The sequence below is a fragment of the Micromys minutus genome (genome assembly GCF_963924665.1).
Source record: "Micromys minutus genome assembly, chromosome: 16".
Lineage (NCBI taxonomy): Eukaryota > Metazoa > Chordata > Mammalia > Rodentia > Muridae > Micromys > Micromys minutus.
Genome location: NC_137985.1, coordinates 49,866,596 through 49,893,348, shown reverse-complemented (window position 1 = coordinate 49,893,348; position 26,753 = coordinate 49,866,596). Strand labels below are relative to the sequence as shown.

Sequence of the window (26,753 nt, the reverse complement as noted above, 5' to 3'; positions counted from 1 at the left end):
TCTCACTTCAGCTTTCCTTATAGGCAGAAGCATGGTGATACCCACCTGTAAGCTCAGCACTTGGGTGAGCCCAGCTAAAAAGGAGAAGTGTAGACTTTTTTGAGACAGGGTCTCACCGTTAGACCTACCTGGCTCTGTAGACAAAGCTAGCCTCAGACTCAGACCTCATACAAGACTAATTTTAACTGTTTCCTTAGAGGCAGAGGATTAAACAGTAGCCAACATCATCCGTAATGAGATTTTCTTTCACTTTCAAGATGCATGATTGTGTAGGCTTCAGTTTTCTTTCAAACCCAGATCAGGGCGGGGAGATCTGCTGTTCCAGAAGCAGCTGCAGGCTGGTATGAGTGGCCCTTGTCCTGGGCAGACATCTTGTACTTTGGACTAGAAAGATTTTGGCTCTTTGAAATGGCTGTGCTCCAGCTTCAAAGTAGCCCCACAGAAGTAGCTCCATGACCTTAATTAAGCCTGACAGACCTACTACTAGGGCTCAGCTTGAGGGACTGCCTAATCCAGTGGCAGGGACCAAAGAACAAATGCCACAGCAGCCAAGTGACATGCAAGTCACAAGATCTATCTGGAGTGGGGTTGAGAACAAAATCGACTAGACTTAGGATCCCGGAAATGTAAATTATTTTAATATTTTTAAAAGCACACAGAAATCTTGATTTATTAAAAAAATAAATATACAACATGACACATTTATTCATGATCCTGGGGCTCTTAAGAGGTCAAACTCTAATGGATGTGTCAAAACAAAAACAAAACACATGATGTGTTCTATACAGAAGCATTTTCCAGGTGTAAGACACATCTCTTCAAGGCTCAGAAGAAACAAGTACCAGTCTTCTGCTGCAGAAAGCACTTCCAGGGCTCAGGACTGAGGGTCTTTTCTCAGCCAGCCCCAATCTACGAAGCTGGGGCAGGAAGGTATGGTGCTTCCAAGCAGGTGCAGAATAATGAGGTGGCTCAAGGCTCTCCCAAGAATCTCCATAAAGCATAGGGCTGTTTTGATCTCTCTGTGGCTCTGATCTATGTCTGAGAGCAGGAGGCTGAGAAGGTACACGCATCAAATATTGTCACTGTAACACTGAATGGACAAGCTGATCCTGCCAGGAGCATAAGCTGTCATGACTGCTTTCGCCAGGTTCCATGAGTGGTCAGGCTTGTGGGGAGGGACTACTTTCTCTAATGCGTAAGAAGAGAAGTACTTTCTGTGGCTGGATGAGCACTCTCCAGAGTCATGTACATCAACTGGGGATTCAGAAAGAGGTTTTAACCTTTATAGCACAACATAGAAAACAAAAATCCAGTCTCATTAGTAGATAGCTAAGTTTCAGTTATACCTGAAGTGTTTTATGTTGCCAACAGGCTGGAATGTATGTACAGTTTAGTCTGCTGGGATTTCTTTGGCTGCCTTCCAATTAGATGTAGGAACTGTTCTGACACCCACAAGCCTATTTCCCAAGCTATGTTCTTCCTGGAATTCTGAAGATGGGTGGTTTTCATTCCTCACACAACTGTCTACAGCTTTCCTAATCAGGATGTGCGTCTGAATACAAGAGGCCTTCAGCAGAAATGGCATCACCAAGGCCTACAGTTCGAACAGGGTCTTTACACACCAACACAGGCGTGAAGTGGAAAGTTACTCCCTCCCTGTGCCACTCCACCACTGGCTTATCTGGGTTTAGTACAATCCTGGAGCCGGACTCCAAATGGGATGTCATAAACTCCCGAGGTGCTCTCAGGGACACTCTGTGGGTGTCTATGGTGTCCGTGGCACAGGCTTGTGTCCCAGCTACACGAGCTCCCGCAGCTACAGCCGCAAGCTGGTTGGCCCAGTATCCGTCCACAGTTGCCAGAATGTGGTAGACCAGCGTGTGGAAATGGATCCTGGTGAGATCTGAGGATCTGCTTTTACTCCTTCCATGTTCTTTCAAGATCCAGAAGAGGATATCACTGACCATGCCCACATCAGGAACACCGTCCCAGGAGGAGAGAGAAGCATGGGGTCCAGATGCTGACTGGCTGAGAAACAGCAGCTCCTGTTCATTCAGCCCAAGAGAAGCCACTGCAGGAAAGACCTGCTAACAAAAATAATGACAGGTCTCTTTTTGGTGGACACAACCTAGCTCCTTGAGCATTAGGACACAGCCAAGGACTACAGGTCAGGCAGGCGTCTCTGAAACTAGTTTCAGGTATTAAATCTCTGTCTCCACCTTCGTGACCACTTGGGAAAGCGCAGAGTTGCTCAGCACCCTCCAGACCTAGTCTTTAAGTGTCGCTGTAAAAGGGCAGAAGACGCCATACTGTGGGAGCTTCCCTCGGCCTTTTGCCTCTGTACAAAGACCAGATACAAGATCTTACCACAGAGGGTTCAAGGGTGTCAGCAGGGATCCTGCAGGCCTTACACAATCCATGTTTTCTTACCTTCGCACAAAATAACCCTGGAGCTTCACACGAACCTGAGAAGATTCCCGAGGACACTCTCACCCACAGCTTACACTTTCTGGGTGTAGGTTCATGTATTACCTCAGCTCATAAAGCTAATGAGTAGTCAAGTGACATGCCAGCCAGGCGTGAAAAGCCTGTGTTTAGGCCTGGTTCACTGGGATGTATCCAAATGTTCCCTCAAGGACGGTATCTAAGATGCCTAGCACTAGGAAGTCGGGCTCACCTGACATTTGTGCTAAACTGAAAGCAGCTGGGTTAGGCTCTCAGTTTTTGTCTCTGAAATTTGAAGGAAAAAACAAAACAAAACAAAAACCCCCCAAAACAATACTCTTCACTTTAACATCCTCCCTCCAAAGGAAAAAACATGACTCAGGCCCATCAGTAACATTAGCACAGTCCTAACCCAGTTGGAGACATTATCTTTAACAGTCCTGGATCCATGCTGGCTCCCCTGTACTCAGATCTGAGTGACACATGTCAGTTAGTACACCTGTCAGAGCCCAAACACCTGGGCTTAGAGGAGAAAACAAGTTCTTTTTGGGGCTCCCAGGACCAAAGGCAGCCTGTGAATGGCCCATGTTACCTGATGTACAATACTGCTCATGAGCTCCCTGTTGGTCATACTGGCCAGCTCTAGGTGAATTGGAATACCAGTGGGGATGTCAGAAATGGAGGTCACAACCTATAAGGAGGAGGACAGCAGTGTCATTAGGATAGAAGTCAGGCAGGAGGAAGCAAACAGCCCAGATGTACTCAAAACACCCTTTGCATTGTCATGAATTAAAAGCAACATGGGTCCCCACCTCTGTGGCCAATAGCTACTTCCCAACAGAAAAGCTCTACTCTGTAGGGGGCTACCAGAGTTACAGAATCAGAGGACAGAACTGCCCCTGTATGTTCATGGCCTCCTATTCCTGGGACCTAAACTGAGGAGTTGGCTCCAAATGTACATAGACCTGCAAGAAGCACGGTGTAGCTTGTGTGAGGTGAGATGGTACAGAAAACATAAAACATAGCTACAAACCCTGCAGCTTTCAGCCACGCTCAGTTAAGCACAGGACACAGAAGCTGAGGCAAGATTTCTCAATTGCCTACTGCTGCTACCTTGATGAAGCAGAGCCTAAGACAAGGCAGCATCAGCTAAAGGCTCAGTGGCAGGAGCCTGAAGGAAACTAGCTGAGACCTGTAAGTCTGTAGGAGAGCTATTACCTCCATGAGCCTCTTCCTCTGGAGCTCCTTGCTTTGTCCCTCCATCATGTGCAATCCAGAAAGGACCACCAGGTCAGGCTGGAACTCCTCCAGGCTAGACACAAACACCTCCAGCATATTCATGGCCCCGTTGGAGAGGTCGTGAGAGAAGATGAACCGGTTGGCATGGGGAGCTTTAAACGGGCCCCACTCCTCCCCTAGAAAAGCCCAGTCAACAACAGGAAGAAAAGGAAGAGGCTTTCAGTCTCCCAGCTGTAGGGAACTTGCAGGTGCCTCACAGGAGCTTTGACTCTGAGGAGGCTGGTCTGTGGCCAAGCAGACCCCTACAGTGGTGCAAGGTCAGCAAGGAGCTGTATCCAGGGCCAGACTGCAGTAGATAAAAAAAAAAATAAAACCCTAAACCCAACTCTAATAATGACACAAAAACATAGGTTGACCTTGTGTCTTTTAGCATCATTACGGTCCCTGTCTACTGAACACAAGCATGGGTCCTGAGTACAGAACACATGACTGCTTCATACCAGCACACAAGAACATACCAGCACACGCAACAGACAGGCCAGGCTGCCCTCCCAAGAGCTACACCCTGAGTACTCTTTAGAGTTGGAAGCTAAATAGGCTGCAAACCTGAGCCTAGCTACTGCACCTCTTCTTAGTGCCTCTGGAGATTTCTGAGCTTGTGGATCTAAGACTATTTAGTGTTCCAATCATTTCTATGCAGAACTGCTTTGGAGTAGTGGCTGTCCCCTGACAAATTAAAGTGCTATTTCCTCCCTAAATTGTCTTTCTCCTACCCCACCCCCATGAAGGTATCATTACTTCCTTGGCAATGCCACTAAGGTGCCCTACTGTAGGACCTGGCACAGATCTGCACTGACCTGTCAAGTAGCCACTGAGCTGAGGGAGGGCCTGTGTTTCCCTCAACACATCCCACTACGTCATGATACATCTGCCACACAGCCACAAGAATGAAGGAGCAAAGAACAAGGAATAAGAAAACAGACAGATGACCTAAATGACTACGAGGACAAAACAATTCAGCCCTTCTGCAATCAAGGATGCACAAGGGTTTTCCACAGGACAATGCTAGGAAGGTACCCAGCTTAGCCTAAGGGAAAAGAACCACACAGGTCTCAAGAGCAACTGAGTTCTTCAGGGAACACCAAGGCAAAAGTAAACAAGCTTCTGCAAGGCAGACAAGAGAGAATGTAGAGAACTGCTGTTTCCACAAGACACGGGACTGATGGAGCTCAGCCTGTAATAACAGCTGATGTGCCTTTCCTCACAAAACTATCAGTTTCTTCTCTCCATTTATAACTCAGTGAAACCTCTATGGTGACTCACTTGATTCCCAGACCAAAGCTGAAAGTGAGCTTTTCTGGGGTGCTCTGGTGAGAGAAGAAGAAAATGAAAAGAAATAAAGTTGATGATGCTCTTGGAATTTACAGTCTCCACTACAGGGAAGCCAGGAACTGCTGCAGTGGAAGCTGCCCTGCGGGATACTGCCATCAGACTGTCTCTTCCTGCAGTGGAAGCTGCCCTGAGGGCTACTGCCATCGGACCATCTCTTCCTGGACCTATGGCAGTGCAGCTTCACCTGAGGTTAACAAAAGGCCTGCTTGCTTTGTCCACAGAGAGAACTAGGTATCCAACAGTGAAGCTTATTAACCAAGGACAGAATCTGTTTTTGAGAAAGCTAAATGGGCTCCTTACCACAACAGAGTCAGAGCTCTGACACAGTACCCTTTCAACTCAAGTCACCATGAGAAATTAACTACAGAGCAAGCAGGTAGGCCTGGGTGCCTAGAGGCCCCAGACACACACCTCAGCTATCTAAAATTCCAGACACATGCCTCAGCTATCCAGAACTTCCAGGCAGTGGTCCTACAGCAGTTCACAAGCTTTAAACCCACTCCCAGGTTCATCCTCACTTTTACTATGGTAAAAAGTGTTAGATCTACTTCCTGTTTGGGAAAACTGAACTCAGCAATTCAAAGCCTGTATATTATTAAATGTCCTTCTCACTAAAACATTCTGTTTCTAACTTTAGATTGCCCTCCACAAGTTTCCAGATGTTTCTAGTTTGTATCAGAGAGACCTTGAAAACAACTAATCCCTCTGCGTCTTTGGAGAGAGGGTACTTTTCAAGAAACATATACTATACCTCACATGACAATTAATTATGAGGGCCACAGTCTGACTTGGAAGTGACACACTGAAGAGCATTAAGTACTGCTGTAAGGACACCCACTGCTGTGTGGAAGCCCAGTCCTTTAACACCAACAGCATGCTGACTCAAAATAAAGAGTTCTTGAGCTCAGGGAAAGATATAATCAGGAAACACAGGTATTGAAGATTTGTCCAGGCATCAGACCTCCACTCTTGTAACATAAAATCCAGTGAGATGGGTTACTTCAGATTCATTAACACTGGAATATTATATAAGAGGAACAAACACACACAATGCTACATTTCACCTCCAGGAAAAAAGCAAGTGCTCCCATGAATGCTTGCCAGAGCCTGGTACTAATCTCAAGCAGCCTGGAGGGGCTAGGCCTGACAAATCCCAGACAGACTCCCGGAGAGCTAAGCAAACATTGCTGCCCTTCTTAGCTATTGGTAACAAAGGAAAACTTTATGCTAACATTTTCATTTTAACCGTGACAGCTCTCCTGCAGCCTCTTTCCCAAGCTTTCTGCAGTTGGAAGCACTGCCTTCAATGCGATTGTACCCTGTCACCCTACATGGAGACAATGGCTACTGTCAGCTCCTTAGACCAGGGGGCTGGAAAATCTTTGGAATGGGAACCCAAACAAGGAGCCTGCTAATTGACAAGGACTTCTGGCAGTCACACTGAGCACAACAGACCTCTCCCCACCCTCCTACCAGAGCTCAGGGCCCCTCCCACTCACTACCTGTCTTGCTCACCTGCCAGGTACTCTAAAATAAGGTGGAATTCATCCTCCTCCTGCAGTGACTCTGGTGGAACAAACACATTGTCATCAAGAAGTTCGTGCAGCTTTGGGCCAACTGGACCACAAAGAAGAACCTAGAAACAATAAATAACATCAAATCAGTCTCCCAGGAGATCAGTTCCAAACCTACAGAATTCAGACAGGAACCAGCAAGGAATGTTTGAGCCAATTCTATTCATTTTAGCAAGCTATCCGAATCCAACTGAATCTTCTCTTGACCTGGAGATTTGTTGCACAGGAACCAGGGCACAGATCTCTAAGAGTGTGACCACAATGTATCTAGTTTTGTAGGATGACAAAGTCCTAGTTGTTTAGTATCTACGCAATTTCTGTGGCCTACACTCAGTGAATGTGTCTCGAGTTTAGACACTGAAGGGCTTACCCTGGTGTGACACTGTTGAAACTAGAGTCTTTATGGGGACAATGATTAAATACAGTCTAGGATGATGGAACACAGTTACTCACCCATAAGTCAACCAAAGTGCCTTTAATGTCGCCATGAAACTTTCATTTTGAACTTTCAAGCCTCCAAAACTTTAGAAAGTAAGTTTTTATTTTAACGTTGTTTATAGTATTTTATTATATGACAGCCAAGGCAGACACACAGAGACACACACTCTGTTATCAGGGGCAGGATGGGCAGGTTTCTTTCTTTTCCTGAGATGGTAGGCTAGATATGTACTGCAGGCTAGCCTCAAACTCATCCTCTGCCTGGGTGGCTGGGATGGCAAGAATGCCTACTGTGTGAAGCTCCTGCATAGTCTTTTTAAAAACTTCCTTGTATTTTGTGTAGGCAAAAAGACATGGGAATGCTTGCTCAACGCTGCCAAATATAAAGATTTGTTTGAATGTTTATAGCATAGGAAGAGGAGCACTTCTTTTCAGCGAGTTAACCTGTGAGACTGCACCCACTCTGCTAAACTGCTAAATGTACACACGGCCTTTCAAGCTTGGGGACTATGCTCTGCAACCTTTCTAAACACTTTGTCTTCAGCCTGAAACTGGGCTTCCTCCTGGCTGTTCTCTCTAGAAGTCCCTTCCTATCCTGGCTGGATGACAGTCCAGTGAAGGTTCTGTCACATCCCTCAAGACCAAACTAACAAACTCAAAACAGAAAGAAGCATTTTGAAAACAATCCCTAGAAATTACTAACTTTGGTTCAGATTGGCACACCCTACTCAGACACCTCAAAGCCATCTTCACTGGCAATGAGCACTTTATTTGTATGCTGTTTTGTACAGAGAGACTCATTTGTTCCTGAGTAAAATTATGCCTCCCTCTCTACTCTCCACTTTGATATGAATGCCTCCTGTCAGTTCTGAGAATTCTTGATCCTGCCACTTTAGTTCCTTCCCCTAATTATATTTTTAAAGATTTACTTATTTTTATTTATATGAGTACACTGCAGCTGTCTTCAGAGTTCATGGGATCCCATTCCAGATGGTTGTGAGCCACCATGTGGTTGCTGGGATTTGAACTCAGAACCTCCGGAAGAGCAATCAGTGAGTGCTCTTAACTGCTGAGCCATTACCTTGAATTTCACAACAACATCTTAGGCCAATATAGGAAATGACAATTTCAAGGCACTTGAACATTGGTCAGAATGCAGTGATCCACATAAAGCACAAATGAACCTACTGAGCCCTACAAATACATCTTACCACAAAAGGACTTCCAGATGTTCAAAATCTGGAAAAAAATCATGACTCACTAGCAGACCTGCATCAAAGGAAATGTTATTAATAAAAGGAAGTCCTTTAGGGGCAACAGGAACAAGAGGAGGTAAAAATATGGACTGAGAACATGAATAAAGCAACGAAAATGGGGCTCTAGAGAAGCAGCTGCTTAAACAACGATCAAGGAAAGACACACACAGCATGGGAAGGCTCATCACAAGTGAAGACAGGGAAAAGTACCTGCCACCGAGCCTGAGAACCCAGCCTGATGCCAGGGGAATGTATGGTGGAAGGAAAGAAATGACTTCCACAATTTGTCCCCTGGTCTCCATAAGTATCTGTGCATTCTGTGGTACATGCATACGCACAAACACAAAATTAATCAATAAAAACACATAAACTGGGCAGGGTAGTGCATGCCTTTAATCCCAACATTCCAGAGGCAGGTGAGTCTGATTTCAAGACCAGCCTGGTCTACATCATAAGTTCTAGGACAGCCCGGGGTTCACAGTGAGATCCTATCTCCAAACAAAATATATTTACACACATAAACAAAATGGGAAAAAACCCTATTTTTAAAAAAGAGGTAATTATTAAAATCTAGTATATTAAAAATCCTTTGGCAGTCAGTCTACAGAATGTAGCATTGGGGGGATGGTCAACATTTTAAAGTTCTTTCAGGACATATGTTGGAGAATGGACGTGCACTTTAAGATGTAGTCACTCTGAGAGAACAGAGACTGCAAAGGCTCCTGATGAGACTGATGGAGCTCAGCAGAAAAAGCAACCCCAGCCCTGCTCCTCTTGAATTCTAAGCAGCTGGGATCACCTACACAAACACTGTGCCCAATAAAGACCTTCACTGGGTGAAGAGAGATTCATAAGGCCCCAAACTCACAAGATTCTGCTCCACCCCCCCTCCAAGAGGAAGTTAATGTCCACTAGGAGAAAGACTCTGTGTGTGTGTGTGTGTGTGTGTGTGTGTGTGTGTGTGTGTGTGTGTGTGTATTTCCTTGCTGGTGTATCACCTCCATGCTCCTATTAATTAATGTCTCTCCCACACTCTTAAAAGCAACACTAACTAAACTCATTGGTTCTACAGGCTAGATTTGAGTGGATTCCTTACTCTGGTCTGCTGGTGGTGCCCTATCTGCTATGAATAGACATTTGTTTGTCTCCCTGTTTATCACACAACTGTGATAAAGTAGACAGTCAACTTAAGGCTGGAGAGATGGCAAGGTGATTAGGAACACTGCATGCTCTTCCAGGGGACCTGGGTCCAATTCTCAGCACCCACATGGTAACTAGCTGCAACTCCAGTTTCAGGAGAAATGATGCCCCCCTTCTCACTTCCATGGGCAGAGCATATATGTGACGTACAGACATACATGCAAGCAAAACATCCATACACACTTAAAAACAAGCTCAATATAAACCTTAAAGAAACTGCTGAAATAGCAAAACTAAAAATGATAGCCAGCAAGTCAAAGAAGGTAAAATTAAGTGCAACAAATATAAAACAAAAAAATTAAAAAGTAGGGCAAACAGAAACAAATGTGAAGATGTCAGATTTAAATCTAATTCAATATGCCAATAGCATTAAATGCAGATGACCAGAATACCTCACTGTCTCAGTTACTATTCTATTGCTGTGAGGAGATACCATGACCAAAGCAACTCTTATAAAGGAAAGTATTTTACTGGGGATTTATAGTTGTCCTCCTCCTCCTCCACAGTGCTAGCGCAGTAACTGAGAGCTTTACATCCTGATCCAAAGGCAGCAGGCAGAGAGAATGGGCCTAGTGTGGGCTTTTTAAAACCTCAAAACCCTGTCCCAGTGACACACTTCCTCCAAGGCAACTACTGGTCCTACAAGGCCATACCTCCTAGTCCTTCCCCAAGAGTTCCATTCCCTGGTAAGTAAGCATTTGCCATGAACCTATAGTAGCCATTTCATTCAAACCACCATACATACCTAAGGGCGGAAATTATATAACCGGATAAAAAAATCAAACACACACACACACACACACACACACACACACACACACACACAGAAAACACTAAATATGAATATGCAAATAGGCTAAAAACACAAGGATGGAAAAAAGATATATACCATACTAATACACTGACTGAGCAAAGGCTGGAGACCAGTTAGAGGTAACTCTGGCTCTATGCAGTTTTAAGAATTGAGCATCAATACTAGAGTTAATAGTAGATGTTATTAAAAGCTGGTTGCAGAGGAAATAGATCAAGACAGGAACTGGCAGAGGGCATGGATAGCTTTACTTGTTCCTAAAATCTTAAGACACAGACAGAACGGCCCAGAAAAGAACATCTTATAGTCCTTTGCATTGTTCCAATGGCCATTTACCAACGGACCATGTATATAAAAAGAGAAACCTGGTTTACCCAACAGTAGCAGTAAGTAGCAAGACAGACAGAGTTTTATCCTGCTGGGCTAGTCACCAGGAATGCCAAAAGAATGGAACAACAATAGAAATTAGTAAAAGAATGACATGTAGAAAACTCTCAAGTATTTAGGAATCAACCAACACACTTTTATTAAAGGGCACATCTTAAGTAATCAAAGAGATAACACAAAGTTCTGAACTTAATCATACTGAAAACCCAAGGTCCAGGACATGATGAATTCTATAAATATTTCGGACGGTATAATAAGTGCCAATATTTATATAAATTCTTTTTAAAAACTTGAAATGAGGCAGGAAAATAGCACAGCAGTTAAGGTACTTGTTTCAAGCCTGACAGTCAAATTTGAGCCCCAGAACCCGTGTGGTAGAAGGGGATATCCAACACTGAGGACTCATTCTGACCTCCAGAAGTGAATCATGGCATGAGGTCCATGTGCACGCTCCATCCATGGATTAAAAACCCACCCAAACCCAACCAAATCAAACATACAAGTACACAAGGAGGGGAAAGATTTCCCAATTAATTCTACTACACAATGCCACTCATAGCAAAATAAGACATTGTAAGAAAAACAGAAATCACAAACTCCCCACAGAAACTGATGTAAACATTTTTAAACAAAATTTCAGTAAATGAAACCTAACTTAAAAAAAGTAATGCATCATAAACACAAAGTTTATCCCAGGGATGCAAAGTTGGTTTAACATTAGAAAATGAGGCTGGTGGTGAAGGTTAGTAAATATTGTGCTTCTCTGGCATACACATGGCCCAATAACATCTTATTAAAAAAAAAAAAAAAAAAAAAAAAAGCCAGGCATGGAGGCACATGCCTTTAATGCCAACACTCAGGAGGCAGAGGCAGAAGATCTGAGTTCAAGCCTGGTCTACAGTGTAAGTTCCAGGACAGCCAGAGCTACAAAGAAACCCTGTTACAAAAATAAATGAATGATTTTTTTTTTTAAAGGAGCATCAGTGTTTAAGAAAGGACAAACCAACATTGCTTTAAAAAAGGGATGTGCAGGAGAGATGGCTCAGTGGCTAAGAGCCCTGGGTGTACATGTACATATGGTGCACCTACACATATATGTACACATACACAAATACACAGAGAGAGACAGAGACAAGGACAGAGACAAACTTTTTGCGGTGCTAAAAGATCCCACCCATGGTTTTGCATATGCTGAATAAGCACCGCACCAAGGAGCTAGATTCTTAGTCCTCACAACTGTCTTTTTTAAAGGCACTTCTCTCTTTTGCCACCTGACTTCACTTTCACCATTGCACTAACTTGGCCTTTACTAGACTCCCCAGGTCTACTTCTAATAAACAAGTACAGCTCTAAAGCTAGACTCATGTGGATTCAAATCATAGGTCTAGGTAACCTTGTGGACTTCTGTGTACCTCACTTTTCTATATCCAAGGGAGATAATATAAGGAGCACTTCCCTTGCAGGCTGTGTGAGGATTAAATGTCTGTCTGTCTCTCTCTCTCTCTGTGTGTATAGCACTTCAAACAGTGCCCGGCTATATTAGAAGGATGTATGTGTTAGCTCTTATTACCACCTTTGTAGAATCTAGTTCTTAATTTTGGTAGCTCTTGGGAAATAGTCCATATTGGGCAAGTTAAACTGAATTCCTGAGAGAACAGTATAGGTAGGTAGTCACTCCAAAGTGTAGCATTTGATTTGTAGCTCTGCCAACCTGCCTAGGTGGAATCTGAGTTCCAGACTGTCTTAGTGTGAATGTCTCTAAATCTTCATTTTCTTATGTAGAAAGCAACCACAGTCCCATCAATAGCAGAATTAGCTAGCCTTACAGGACTTCTTAAGAGTCAATCTACACATGGTAAATGCCCAAACAGCATTAATTACTACTGCCATTCACTAACACGATATTGCTTTCTAAACAAATGCCCAGGTGACCCACACACTGAATTAAGGAACCAAGACCTACTCTTGCTCTTAACATTTAGAAAACACAAGTTGAAAGATGTTTTAATTTGAAAATGAGACTTACCTTTAAGTCTGCGTTGGCAGCAAACCTCTGTCCAATTAAAGCAGCATTTCCTCCTACATAGTGCTGTAAGACAGTTCAAGGTTATCAGCACTGGAAAAAGTGTACAACCCAAGTTTAATCATTTCTAAGGTTAAAAATATTTCTACCCCAACATTTTTTACTTTTTTTTGAGATGCATTTTTATTTTATGTTTCTGGGTGTCTTGTCTGTGTGTCTGTCTGTGCATCACGTTTGCAGTACTTGAGGAAGCCAGAAGAGGGCACTGGGTCCTCTGAAACTGTGAGCCTCCATATGGTGCTGGGATCTAAACCCTGAAAGGTGTCAGTGCTCTTACCTGCTGAGCCATCTGAAGGCCCCCACTAACTTATTTTGATTTCTGTTTTTCCTGGCTTTTTGAGACAAAGTTTCATGTCGCTCAGAAAATTCTCAAGCTCACTATGTAGCTGAGGGTGGACCTGAACTTATGATCCTCCTGTCTCCACTTCCCATGGGCAGAGATCACAGGTGTCTACCACCAGGTTAGCTCCATCTAAACGTTTTGAGATGATTTGACAACAAAGGACACAAACGAGGTTAATGAAACAGTGTGGGGCAGGTGGACATGCCACCAGACAGAGCTGAGCTGACTGAGCAGTCCTTAGGAAAGAGCCTCGCCTAAATCTGCACACTGCCTTCTCTCTTCCTGCCCCTCCACATTCTCAGCCCTCATTTGGAATCAAAACTGGTTGCACCCCCTGTCCTGGGCTCTGTCTTCTCCCTTTCTGCCTTGAAAGTGAGCATCTTTAGGCGAAGAGTGGATCAAGGGCCCTGTTCCCAACTCCCATTGGTAGGCTGGCAGCGCCTGGGTTACACAGGAGACTAGGAACTGCAGTAATCATCCACCCCCAGAAAACACAGACTCAGGACCCCATCACAGACTTCATTCTGCTTCCCCTGAGCAGCACTCGGGGCGCCCAGCAGTGAGGCAGATAGCAGCAGGCAAAACAGAAACAAGCCAGGCTTGGTGGTCCATGCCTTCAATCAGGAAGCGGAAGCAGGCTTAACTATTTGACTTCAGGTTTGCCTTTTCTACAAAGCCAACTCCAGGACAGCCAGAGCTACATAGGGACCTCATCTCAGAGCAAAAACAAAAAAAAAAAACAAACAAAAAAAAACCCAAAATCAGACAAGGAATAATAAGGGAAGGTAGAGAAAATAAATATAAGAATTAGTATAGTTGTTTCAATTAGATAAAGTTTGGTCCTGAGCTACCAGCTAAAACAGACAACAGAAAACACAAAAAGTATGACTTGACCACACACTATGATTCCTTAAAGGAATATATGACTATGTCATTCCCTTCAACACCATTCAGTACATGAACATATTCTTTTCTAGGTTTTGGGGGTTGAGCCTAGGGCCTGGAAATGCTAGGCAAGTGCTTTTAGCTGTATCCTCAGCCATAAAATGCAACTAGGTGGTTTTTATTGTTTAACTTGTTTGTTTATTCCTCTGCCTATTGAGTGCTGGGATTAGGAGCACACGTGATCATTCTGAGCCCTAAAGTGTAACTTCTTTTTGTGGGGGTTGGGAGTAGGGAAGTGGTTGACACAGTGTTTTGCTATGTAGCTTAGGTCGGCTTTAAACTTGTAGCAGGGCTGGAGAGACGGCTCAGTGGTTAAGAGCACTGACTATTCTTCCACAGGTCCTGAGTTCAATTCTCATCACCCAAATGGGGCTCAATGCCCTTTTCTAGAGTATCTGAAGACAATGACTGTGTGCTTACATATTTAAAACAACAAAAAACGGTTAGAAAATAAATAAACAAACAAATTCATAGTAATCCTTCTGCATAGCATCCCAAAGTGCTGACATTACAGGCACAAATCAACATGCCTAGTTGATTACAGTAATCATAATCAACTTATAATGTAATAATTTTTTAAATGTATTTTATTTAACTCAATGTTCATAATGCAGGTAACTTTTTTTTTGGCTTGATTCCAATATACACACATAAATTCCAGCTATAAGCATTTAACTAAATACTAGTTTCTCCAACAATCCAGCTTAATTTCAGCTTCTATAAGTATAAATAATTGCATAAGGTACAAACTTTCCTCTTAGATTTTGAGTTTACAAATGACCTTCTCAATAGAAGATGTGCATCATCAATAATGGTTCCCACCATCTCTCTGTATTCTGTACGTGTTATGCACTTTAAGAATAGACGGCAAAGCATGTTAAGCTGCCTGTTTCCCAGGAGAGATTTACAAGGAAAGATCTGAAGGAGGAAACACCAACAAAGAGGGATGTGTAATAAAAGACAGAAAGTGACAGTGTCTAAAATGGACACGGGTGTGACTAGCAGCAGTATCACTGAGGGCTGACACTCTTCATGAGTGTGGAAGAGGGTGTTCAGAGCCTTTCTTGCTTTCAGTCCACACTTTCTCTTCTACCTATACTCTGCCTGACCTTTCACCCTTGCTTGCAGCTCTCCAAGTGAGCCTTCTTCTTGGTCTCCAGGCCTCTGACTAGGACACCCTCTCCGTCTATATTAGGTATGGCTCTGAATCATTTCCAACAATGTATGGTACTATTCCTGCTCCCCTTCCCCATTGACATCTTAGCCTCCAAAATGGTCCTTAGACGGGATTTTAGATCTCTTCCCATCTAATCTGAACAGCCTCTTATACAGCTCCAACTTTTCGGTGATAAACATTTGGGACACAACTAGGTCCTCAAGGCAGTGATCACTTTGTTCTTAGAATATGCCCAAGTAAATGTTTGTTGCTGAGTTTTGAGAAAGGATGAAAGCAATACATGGATGTGTTTGGAAATACCTTGTAGTAAACACTCAAGGATAAAGACCTTCATACAGGGCAACTACTGCTCTCTCCACACTGCAGCTCTCATCTAGAAGGCAGACAATTCCAGGTGGTTCTCCATGTTGCTAAGCCTGGATCTGGAAGCCTTGGAAACCCAAGCAACAGCCAGTACAGTTGCTGCTCTGTTCTGAAGAAGCCTGAGAAGTTCCCCTGAGCAACACTCCACCTTTCTGTCTATTATGGTTTGTCTATGATCAGCCCAGGGAGCAGCACTATTAGAAGGTGTGGCCTATAAGACCCTCATCCTAGCTGCCTGAAAGTCAGTATTTTGCTAGCAGCCTTCTGATTAAGATGTAGATCTCTCAGCTCCTCCTGCACCATGCCTGTCTGGATGCTGCCATGCTCCTGCCTTGAGGATTATGGACTGAACCTCTGAACCTGTAAGCCAGCCCCAATTAAATATTGTCATTTATAAGACTTACCTTGGTCATGGTGTCTGTTTACTGTAGTAAACCCCTAACTAAGACACTGTCCTTAACAGTGCAAAGACTAAACAACTTACTCTAGATGTTGGCTGCCACTCTCATCCCACGCTCTGGATCCATCAATTTGTTTAGGCAGGACAGGGTTAGCTTTCTTCATACAAATTTAGAGCTTTATGATCTGTAGCTTACATTTGGCCTACATGTCAGATTTACTGTTTTCCTTAATTAGAATGGATACAGGATTTTACTAAGAAACATGGGGGAAATGTTAGCATGTGTACAAAACGGACACTGGGTTTTCACAGGATGGCTTATCTGTTGGTTATCAGGCCAACAGCCTTACAGATGATAGTAATCTGAAACAGTACCAAATATCAGTAGAAAGTAAGCAACATGGCTTCATAATGTTTAGAAAGAATTTGAACCACCAAAAAAGCAAAATTAGTATTTGTATGATTCTCACCCCCTTTTTCAAAGCAGAAGACAAATAAAAAAAAGTAACTTAAATAACAAGATCATACAGATTGGCAGACTCACTGTACCACAACTAAGGCCCTCTCCTGAGAGGAGTCTTGCTGCTGAGCTTAGCTGTCAAGATGACAAATTACTGTCCCCTTTAGAAACTTGACTGGCTAATATCTGGCCCATTTCTATTGTTCAAGCTGGCCATTTCAAAGGACAAAAGAAACTTAAATCTCAAAAGTCATCAAAATAAAAGTGGTCACCAAGGTTTTGCCTGTGACAGGTACCAATTAAAAGTGTATCAACAACTTCCTTAGCTTGCAGGGAGTTGGTCTGGTGTTATGTATTTAAATACTAAACACTGGCCTGCAATATCTGGTTGCCCCTCTGCCCTCAGATCCTCACATATACCAAATATGTTGGGTAACCTTGCTCCCTAAGTTAATTGGTCAATAAAAGGCTAAAGTCTGTGATTGACTGGTATATAGATGTAGGCCAGTTTTTAGTTACCTGGCTGGGGGTTGCAGGTAAAGAAAGGAGACAAAGAGAGGAGGAAGCCCCCATGAGAGGAGAGGAACTGTGAACATGTGGCAAGGTTAATAAGGGAAATACAGCTGGGATGGAAGTTTGAGTAGCTCCAAAACCTGTTCAATCTAGGCTTACAGCTTGTATAAAATACCTGGTTTGTGTGTCTTTTATATGGGACAGGGAGAATTTTTAATTCCTTTTACACTAGCTAGAACCACACACTCTAAGTTAGGTAAGACCTTTCTTTTGTATAAAATGGGCCTAACAGTGCTGAGATGAGAGGAAATCAGAACTAGACCTCATCCCCAGGATTGAGGACATGAATGCTGGTGAGACAGGACGAGCTAAGATGTGTCTCCAGCTCTAGTACTGACTTTTCTCCCACATACAGGATCCAGGATTTTGTTTATAATTATAGGGACCACTGAAGCTCCTCTGTCTCTAGTATATTCTGCTCTATAAACAAGTGGCTCTCAAAACAAGGTCTTCAACCCAATAATTGAAACTTGCTAGAAAGGTAAATTCTATGTTTCTATAGACTGAACAGGAACTTAAAACAGCAACTCCCCATTGCTAATTTCCCAAGGAAATTAGGGCAAATTTTCTTTAGAAGCTCCCCATTGCCTCCCCCACCTTCCGATAAGAACTACCAATACAGGCAGCAAATTCCAACCAGGGTAATTTGGCCACCCTCCTCTTCCCCATAGGAAACACAGGAGAGTGTCTGAGATATTTTGGCCATCATAAGTGAGGAATAGGGCCTTAAATTCAGTGGCTCAAAGCAAAAGAATGCTAACAACTGTATAACACATAGGACAGCCTTTCTTACAGAGCATTACCCACTCTAAACAAAGTCAGTCGCCTCTCCCGCTTGAAACACCCTGATCTGGACAAACAAAACAGTGAGGACACTCCCAGCTCCCTTTCCCATAGGGATTTAGATCTAGATCTCTGTGGGTTTACACTTTTTCTCCAACTTGGATAGGACTCAGCCATATTAAGATTACTGCCAACAGTCTAGTATGTTGGTGAAGCAGAGGCAGATGGATCTTTGTGAGTTCAAGGCCAGCCTGGTCTACAAAGTAAGCTTTAGGACTGCCAAGACTATTACACAGAGAGATTCTGTCTCAAAAACACCAAAACCAAACCAAACCAAACAAACTACTCTTAATATATACTTAAACCAATAGTAAATATGTTTCCAATCTTTAGCTAGTAACAAAAGGGGAGGGTGGGCTGGAGGAGTATTGGTGATCCAGAACAGAAATCTGAGTAAAAATAGTAAAATTAATGACAGGCCTAACACAAAATTTTACAAAAATAACAAACCTTACAGAATTGGATCACCATCTCATTTTACACTGGGAAATAAAGCTACTTCTTAGAACCCTGTAAAATGGCTCTCCCCACTCACCTACCCACTGCACTCTTAACATAGCTTGTATTCCTGGTGAGTGGGACAGACCTGGGCTCCTGGGAACTCAGATGCAGCCTGAGCAATGTCATGAAAGGTCTCTTTATCACTGAAGAAGCGCTCGGCAGCGGCTCCCCTCCCCATGAAGTGGACAAAGGCTTCTTCCAGATCACTTCTTGAGTGTAGAACAGCATGGTCTCTTCCATTCCCAGGACTGAGGCCGAGTGCCTGCAGGAGCTTCACACCAGAGATCACTACATCCACACAGGCGTTGACACTGGAAGAATAAAAAGGTAAAAGGACTGAAATACAGGGGCAGCAACTCTTACTTTAGCTATAGACCAGCTTGGAAGAACTGCATTCACACAGGAAATAGCTGTTGTAGGTGTGACAACAGAGCAATACACAAACCATATAGCTAAAGAATAATTTTGCCGGAACATACATAATTTTATCTGGAACTCTTTTCAAAAGTATAGAAGGTTTGGTATTCAGAACAACAATATCAAAGTAGCAAAAATGAATTTATGAAAAGATGCTGGTAGAGTTATGGAGTTTAGATGCAAGTCACTTTAATTTCTGAATCTCAGTTTCCATGTCTATAAAATGGCAATGATACAAGTTAACTTACAGTAAAGATTTAATAAATTAATGCATGTTTTAAGGTGCAAAATAAAGTTCTTGTCAAAAGATACTTTCCCTCCCAAGACAAGAAAGAGAGGATAGTGGTCAGAATGAACTAACTACTGAGCACTCTGAGCTGAAGCTGCATCTTGGAACTGAGCTTGGCTTTGAAGATTTGGGCATGCCTGAGCCTTGTATCGGCTCGGTACTTGACAGGTGTCCACAGGACTGCTCTGTACGCTTCAAAGGGCTGGTGAGAAACAGGAACAGCATTGCTTACTTGAGTGTATGAAATTATAAAGCCTCATCAACTTAGCAAGACCTTGTTTCAGAATTTAAAAAAAACCAAAAACCACCAGATGTGTTGGTTCATGCCTGTAATTCCAGGACACTCATCAAACACAGACACAAACACACACACACCCCTAAAACTTACAGAAAAAAAAAGTTAGTGCCATTTACTTATGTGCAGATACCAGACTAATTATCCATGAGTACTTGTCACATCCTGTCATCTTCCTCTGAACCTATGTTCAACATCAACAAGCACAGTGCTTAAGCGTCACTGTGAAGAGGAAACAGAAGAAACTAACAAAGTAGAGTACAAGTTATGCTCACTTGACAGGAGAGCAGAATTTCAAAATGTAGGAATGGTTGTGTAAGAAATATGGAGAAAACACATATGAACAATCAGGAACAAACAGGTCAAAGAGACCAAATGTCTTCCTAAGGAGGTTCAGAAAAGGCACTGGAAGCTCTAGCTTCTTGGTCTATTTGTAGAGACTCAGAGGAAGCAGTTCTTCCTCTTAACCTGAAGAACCTCAAAGATGAGGACACTTTCTCATCACTTACCCCACTGCATCCTCTGTGAAATGTTTCCTAAGGTTCTTTCTAGTGTCAACATTCTCTCGTCCTCACACATTACAAGAACTAATGTAATTACAAGGCCCTGGATGGTGCCTCTTTCTGAGGCGCCGAAGTTGGGAAGGCATCTTCAGATAAGAAACACAAAGTTAGAAAATGATCAGTAATTAGTAACTAGTCATCAAGAATCCAGCTGAGAAAAGCTACAGTAGAGATGAATGTTCTGGCTGTACCATACTGATAGAGGATACTAACAGCTAACCATCAGACTGAACACGAAGACCCCAATGAAAGAGCTAGAGAGAGGACTGAAGGAGCTGAAAGTCTGCAACCCCATGGGAAGAACAAAATGATCAGCTAACCAAACCCACCACAGTTCCCAGGGACTAAAACACCAACCAGTTAGTTCACATGGAGAAACCCATGGCTCCAGGTGTATATGCATCAGAGGACAGCATTTTCTGGCATCAATGTGAGGAGAACCTTTGGTCCAGCAAAGGCTCATTTTCCCAGTGTAGGGGAATGCCAAGGCACTGAGGTGGACGAGGGTGGTTGGGAGAGGGAGCACCTTCATGGAGACAATGGGAGGGGGGGGAGTGGGAATGAGACTGGTGGAAGGGGATAACATCTGAAATGTAAATACAGAAAATATCCAATATAAAAAAAAAATCAAAATGTTCCAAGTCACAGACTGGAGCAGCTTATTTCAAAGCTAGATTCATCTGATATTAAATTCCTGGCAGGGGGCACAGAAGACAAAGCTGTGGGTGAAAGAACCATGAATGGTGATCTAGAGTGGAGAATCTGGAGTGAATGTGAGGGGCTTCATGTTACCCTATAAGCAATAGGTACCAGGTTCCAACTCAGAAGCAGGGAGGAGCACTCCTAGAAAGTCAAGGTGTGCCCCACAAAGCACTGACATGCAGCCCAGTTCTAACTCCAGCCTCACTCTCAGAACCCATTTCATCCGAAATCCCACAAGCACATGCGGTCCCATCCACTCAAGTGTAGCTTAACTGCCTTCACCATTTGCTCCTATGTCCCTTACTATGGTAACAGTGGGGGCTGAATATGAATGAAGATGTGGGAAAGATCACCTAACACCCACGCTGTGTGATCACAGGGAACCAGTATTTCTGAGATATTTAATCATCTGTGGTACTGGTAATACTTGGAATCACCTGCTTCGAGAAATTGCTCCTCCTTAACTGCTTATCTACCCTCCAGTACCAATGGTTTGGGTTCTTTCCTCCCTTTACTGGAACCCTACAATATCCTCTTTACCAGGGTCACGGTGTCCAGACACAGCCTGCCTTACTGATTACACCAAATTTTATGTTTTGAGGAAAAAATAAATCAGTGTGTCAAACTATAATCCACTCCTACTCCAAAATTAAATTCTGGTATACTTGTTCTCCCAACCCCATGCCTTTACACTTCAAATGGTGCTGAGCAGTTAGAGCAGGTTAAAATGGCTGCTCAAAAATCTACTTTTCCATTCCCACCAGAATTCTCAACAAGAAAATTAGCGGCATTTGCCTGTTTATAAACCTTTACAGCTCTTCTCCATTACTAACTCTGAATCAAAAGACCTTCAAAGATTCCCTTCTCGGCAATCTCATTCTCAATATCTTGCTAATACAGTCCAGGATCGTACAATCGTACAATCTCCCAGTGAAGAGAGAATATACTGTGCTGTAAGGCTGCATCACCCATCAGTATAAAAGCCTATGGCCTGCCTACAGGGTAGAATAGAAAGTGGGACATCCAGCAAAAAGACAGGGTTTTGTGATGGAGCCAGGAGGGTGGATTTACCAAAGAACACAGAGGACAGACTCGTGAGAGTTGAGGACAGGTAGCCAGCCATGAGGTAAAACTTAAAAGATTAATTAATGAGGTAGCTGGGGCATAAGCCAAAGCTTATGGCCACAGTGTTCATAAATATATTTCAAGCCTCAGAGTCTTACTTCTGAAGCTTGGGCCAGGGGGAAGAACTCAAACATTTACATTCCTTCCTCAGCTCCCAGAGCTGGATACAGGAGTGCACCTCACCTGACTCTGCATCATTTCATCACCAGGGACTCTTGCCAAATCGTAAACTTCCCATACTTAGTTCTTTTGTTCCCGCTGGTCCTACCAATACAAGGTAACTACGGAATATATTTCCTATGATGGTCTCAACAAGATCTCCCATCCGTATGGTCTTATTACCATGTCATTTTGATATTCCTTCCAACCAAGAATGACCCATGTGCTCTCCTATTAAAATCTGGTAAGCCAGACTCTGGGAAATCTGTTTCTACAGTTAGATCACAGAACATTAACCTGTCTGCTCCTCTCTGGACATTCTCCTTGTCTAGTCTCACTGCTGTGAGAAACTGAACAGCTAGAAGATGCCTCCTGTAGGTGGAAACCTCCATGGAAGTTCTAGCCTTGATTAATCTTAATAAATCTAGTCCAGCCACCATCCTACTCCAAGTTACAACTGCTCAGCTGAACCCAATCATAACTTAGACTAATAAAGATCATATGACTGTTCTGCGTTCACTCAGTTTTTGAAGTGATTTATTACTACATAATAGAAAATGGAACATCATCTTTGAGCCTTTTCTACTGTCCTGGGAGGAATTAGTAATTCTTTGCAATAGCTGGAGTGCCTTACTCTTGTTGGTAGCTGAACACAGACGGCACTTTCTCAACTGTTATGAACAGTGTATCTTCCCTGCCTCACTTTAAATTCTTGTATGGAACCCTGTGATGGTCTGAATGAGCATGCTCCCTACTGGTTCATGTTTGAATGTTTTGTCCCCAGTTTGTGAAGGGTTAGGTGTGGCCTTGTTGGAAAAAGTTCATTACTGGGGGTGGGCTTTGAGGTTTCAAGGCTTATGCCCTTCCCAGTTAGCTATTTTCCTCCTATCCTATTTTTAGAATAAAATATAAACTCTCACCTACTGCCCCGTATCATGCCTGCCTGCTGCCATGTTCCTTGTCATAATGGTCATGGACTCATCCTCCGAAACTGTAAGCCCCCAATAAACACTTTCTCCTCCAAGTTGGCTTAGTTGTAGAGTTTTGATAATGGCAATAGAAAAGTAACTAAGACAAATCCCAATCCCCAGCATGACTGTATTTGGGTTTAGGATCATTCAGGAAGCAATTAAGGTTAAATGGGTGGCAGGGGTGGCCCCTAATCAACAGGAATGGTGTCCACACAAGAGGAGGAGACATCATTCTGGTGAACTATACAGTAAAAGGCATGTGAGAACACAAGAAGCTGGGTAGCTGCAAGGTAGGAAGAAAACCATCCCCAGAAATCAGCTTCCTTAGAAACCACTCTGGCACCTTGATTTGGGACCAGTATTCAGTCACCGGGATGTTTATGTTATTTTCAGCAACCAGTACAATTTATTTTGTTCTAGCAGCCCAAGCTGCTTCTAACAAATACAGCAGACCTGGCTTCCTCAATACATGCACCCTCAGAGCCCAGAACATACCTGACACAGCTCAAAGAAAGATGATTAAGAACCTGATAAAGCCATGCCTTTAATCCCAACACTAGGGAGGCAGAAGTAGGTGGATCTCTGAGTTTGAGGCCAGCCTAGTCTACAGAGTAAGTTCCAGGAGAGCCTGGACTACACAGAGAAACTCAATCTTAAAGAAAAATAAGCACATGAAAATAATTAGAAAATAAAACAAAACTAAGGGAAAAAAAGAACAAAGAAAAATAAACAAACAAAATCAGATAATAAGGCCCAGCAGTTAAGAACAGGGGTTGCTATTCCAGAGGACAGAGTTCATTTCCTAGCACCAGTTTGGGTAATAACCACATCTAACTAGGCTCCAAGGGCTCCAACTCTCTTTTCTGGCCTCCAAGGGACCTGCACTTACATGAACACACCCACTCCCACACAAACAAAGTGTGAAAAATTTAAATCTTAAAATAAGACTCTGATAATGAAGGTTGAAGAGATGGTTCTGTGGTTAAGAGCAGGTCCCCTTGAAGAGGACCCAGGTTTGAATCCCAGTAACCCTGTAGCAGCTCACAACTGTCCATAATTTCAGTTCCAGGGGATGGAAGAGTCTCTACAGGAAAAAAAAAACAAAAACAAAAACAAAAAAAAAAAAAAAACACCCATACACAAAGAAGAGGAAGAGGAGGATCTGATATGAGGTGGGCAAAGAGACTGAACTTTAAAGAGGTAAGAAACTCACAGTACAAAACCAGTGTCTGGATATAAGCTAATATAATATATTGAGTAAGCTAGATTATTTCATTGATTCAGGTCAACTTCACTTTACTTCACCTAACCACAACATTCGAACAAAAAAGAAGAGTATATGAAAGGCTTATTTTTGCACAGGCCTCTTGTGCATGTAATGCCAGCACAGGAGGTAGGAGCAGGCAGATCTGAGCTTGAGGCCAATTCTTGATCTACTATGTTCCAGACCAGCCAAGGAGGCCATAGTTCAAAAGGAACAGCAGCAGCAGCAACAACAACATAAAAACAAAACAAAACCAACCAACCAATTACAACCTAAAGAAAAAACATACCAAAAAACTTGCTGATGCATTGTTGTCCTTGACATGACAAGAAAATCAAGCCTAACTGGAAGAGGGACTAAGGTGAGTGTAAAAAAATAAGTACATTTCTGTGAGTTTCACAAAGGAGATACTGTGATTTGAGAGAACCCTAAAAATATGGACCATCACTTAGTATGGGGAAGTAGTTTCGAGAAAGGGCGTGCAAAACGCGGAAGATGCAAAGAGCTGAAAATGAAACCTTAACAAAAAATGTTGAATTTTAAGATGAGCAGTTTTAGTAGGGTGATCTTCAGACTGGATGACGTAAAGAAATAAAGTCAATAGCTAGAGACAGAAACATACAGCTTTAAGTACATTAGGAAGATTGCTAGAAAAATAGGAAAGCCACCTGAAAACAGTTGGCAGAAAAGGGCTGAAAGACAGGACAACGGAGTAACCTCAAAAAAATACAAGTGACAGGTTGAGTTGGGTTTCTAAGAAGCTATGAGAGCTGGTTTTACAGGGACAAGAGCAGGGCCAGCCGAGAGTAAATATGCTGACTATCCCTGCAGCGATGACGAAAAGGGCTCGTCTCACACGTCCGACACTTCCACCAAGAGGGCAACCCGGACACCACCGAGTCCCGGGCGGACCCCGGAGCGCGAGCAATTCCCGGGGAGGCCCAGAGCCGCAGACAGGCCCGGCAGGCACTCACCCCACAGCCACGCGGCGCCAGCGCCGGGCGGGCTGCACGATGAGGGCGTCCCAAGCGGCCGCCAGCCGGCCCTCGGGGGACAAGGGTCCTGAGGGCACTGGCGCGGGCCCCAGCCTCAACGAGCTCCAGAGCGAGCGCAGCGCTGTGCCAGGCAGCTCCGGCTCCAGCAAGAACACGCAGCCCACGGCCAGCGCCAGGAAGCCGGCGCACGCAGAACCGCGCCACAGCGCCATGTGGACACACCGCCGCGCTAGTGCCTACAGGCGTCTGTCTCGGCTCGCGCCTCCTCCCAGCTGGGCGCGTGCTGACGTAGACGCGCGTAACGTCACACCCGCGCGCCACAGGCTCTTCCTCCCGATGGGCGGAGCTACTGCTGACCGTCAGCCCCAGTTGTGGGCGGAGCTAGAGGTGGGCTGGAGGCGGGACGACAAGCGGGCGGGCGTTGGGGGATTCACTCGGTTCACATCTTGATGCTGGCGCTGGGCGGCGCTGTTGTGCGGTTCTGACCCTGGATGAACAAAGGCAGTAATGTGGCCCAGATCCGTGCACGTTCTCTCTATAGTCACCTGTAGCCCGGGATAGGGAGGGGGAAATATGTTTAGTTCCCTCGTAAGATAAGACGTGCAGATAACGTGGGAGGAGTCAGCTCAGACCTTAGTGGTGCTGGGCAGGGGGATTCCACCTCTTGAGATGCCTTCAGCTACTCAAAGGCTTCCACTGAGACTGCAGCGATCTTGTTTAATCTAGATATCAGATTCAACACTCAAACCCCTTAGGTAACCCTTTCGGAGTTGCTGTTGCTTTTAACAACCTCAGAATAAGCCGCAAAATACAATTATGTGTACAACATGGTGGGACCATAGACTCGAGTTTTAAAATCCTGGTTTGGTTTTCTTGGTGATACTACAGAAATCCAGCCCTGCCTTCTTTGGTGTGACACTGTGTAGGAGGGTAGGTTAAGAGGCAGGGAAGCTAGACTTGATGTCCAGTTCATCCTCAGCCTCATCTTCTGGCCTGGCTTTTTTCTATTTTTCTAGTGCTGCTAGCTCCTGACCAATTTTCTACTCTGCCTATGATTTTTTTTGACTTGTTAATAAAAATGTATTTCCCTAGCTTTGATCTTGGACATTATCTCTCCCAGCCCCCCCCCCCCTGAGTGTCCGTGCAAAGCTGTTCCAGAGAAACTTGTTTCTGTCAATGTCCTCAGCTGTTAAGTTCCCCTGCCACCCAAAGTGACCATAACATCTTTTATTTCCAAAACAATAGATCTACTGGCCGGGGACTGTTTACTAGTTTGTTTATCCTTTTATGTATTTATTAAATAGGGTCTCGTGTAGCCTAGGCTAGCCTCAAGCTTACCATGTTGTCAAGGATGACTTTGAACTTCTGATCCTCTTGCCATTACCCCCTGGAATTACAAATGCGTACGTATCCCTGTACCTGGTGCTCAGAGAGGAAGGGAAGCTCTTGTGCTTTCTAGACAGGCACTTTATCAAATGAATCTCGTTTTTAGCCTCTGTTTACTGAGAACCAATACCAGATGTTTGTGATTAATTGATTTAGG

The 26,753-nt window shown here is 43.7% G+C and overlaps 1 protein-coding gene across 2 annotated transcripts; it reads right to left on the bottom strand.

Moving 5' to 3' along the window:
* Positions 1-719: 719 nt before the first annotated feature.
* Positions 720-25,458, bottom strand: ADPGK (ADP dependent glucokinase). Of its 2 annotated transcripts, none has more exons than XM_080929682.1 (7): positions 25,190-25,458; positions 18,516-18,741; positions 12,769-12,831; positions 6,592-6,712; positions 3,664-3,860; positions 3,038-3,136; positions 720-2,087 (listed from the first exon to the last, which is right to left on the bottom strand). In XM_080929682.1, exons 1-7 carry the CDS (start codon positions 25,420-25,422, stop codon positions 1,536-1,538), a joined length of 1,491 nt encoding a protein of 496 aa, XP_080785808.1. In that variant the 5' UTR covers positions 25,423-25,458; the 3' UTR covers positions 720-1,535. The 2 variants fall into 2 exon arrangements, with proteins under 2 accessions (XP_080785808.1, XP_080785809.1); XM_080929683.1 differs by having other exon boundaries at positions 720-2,084.
* Positions 25,459-26,753: the final 1,295 nt, after the last annotated feature.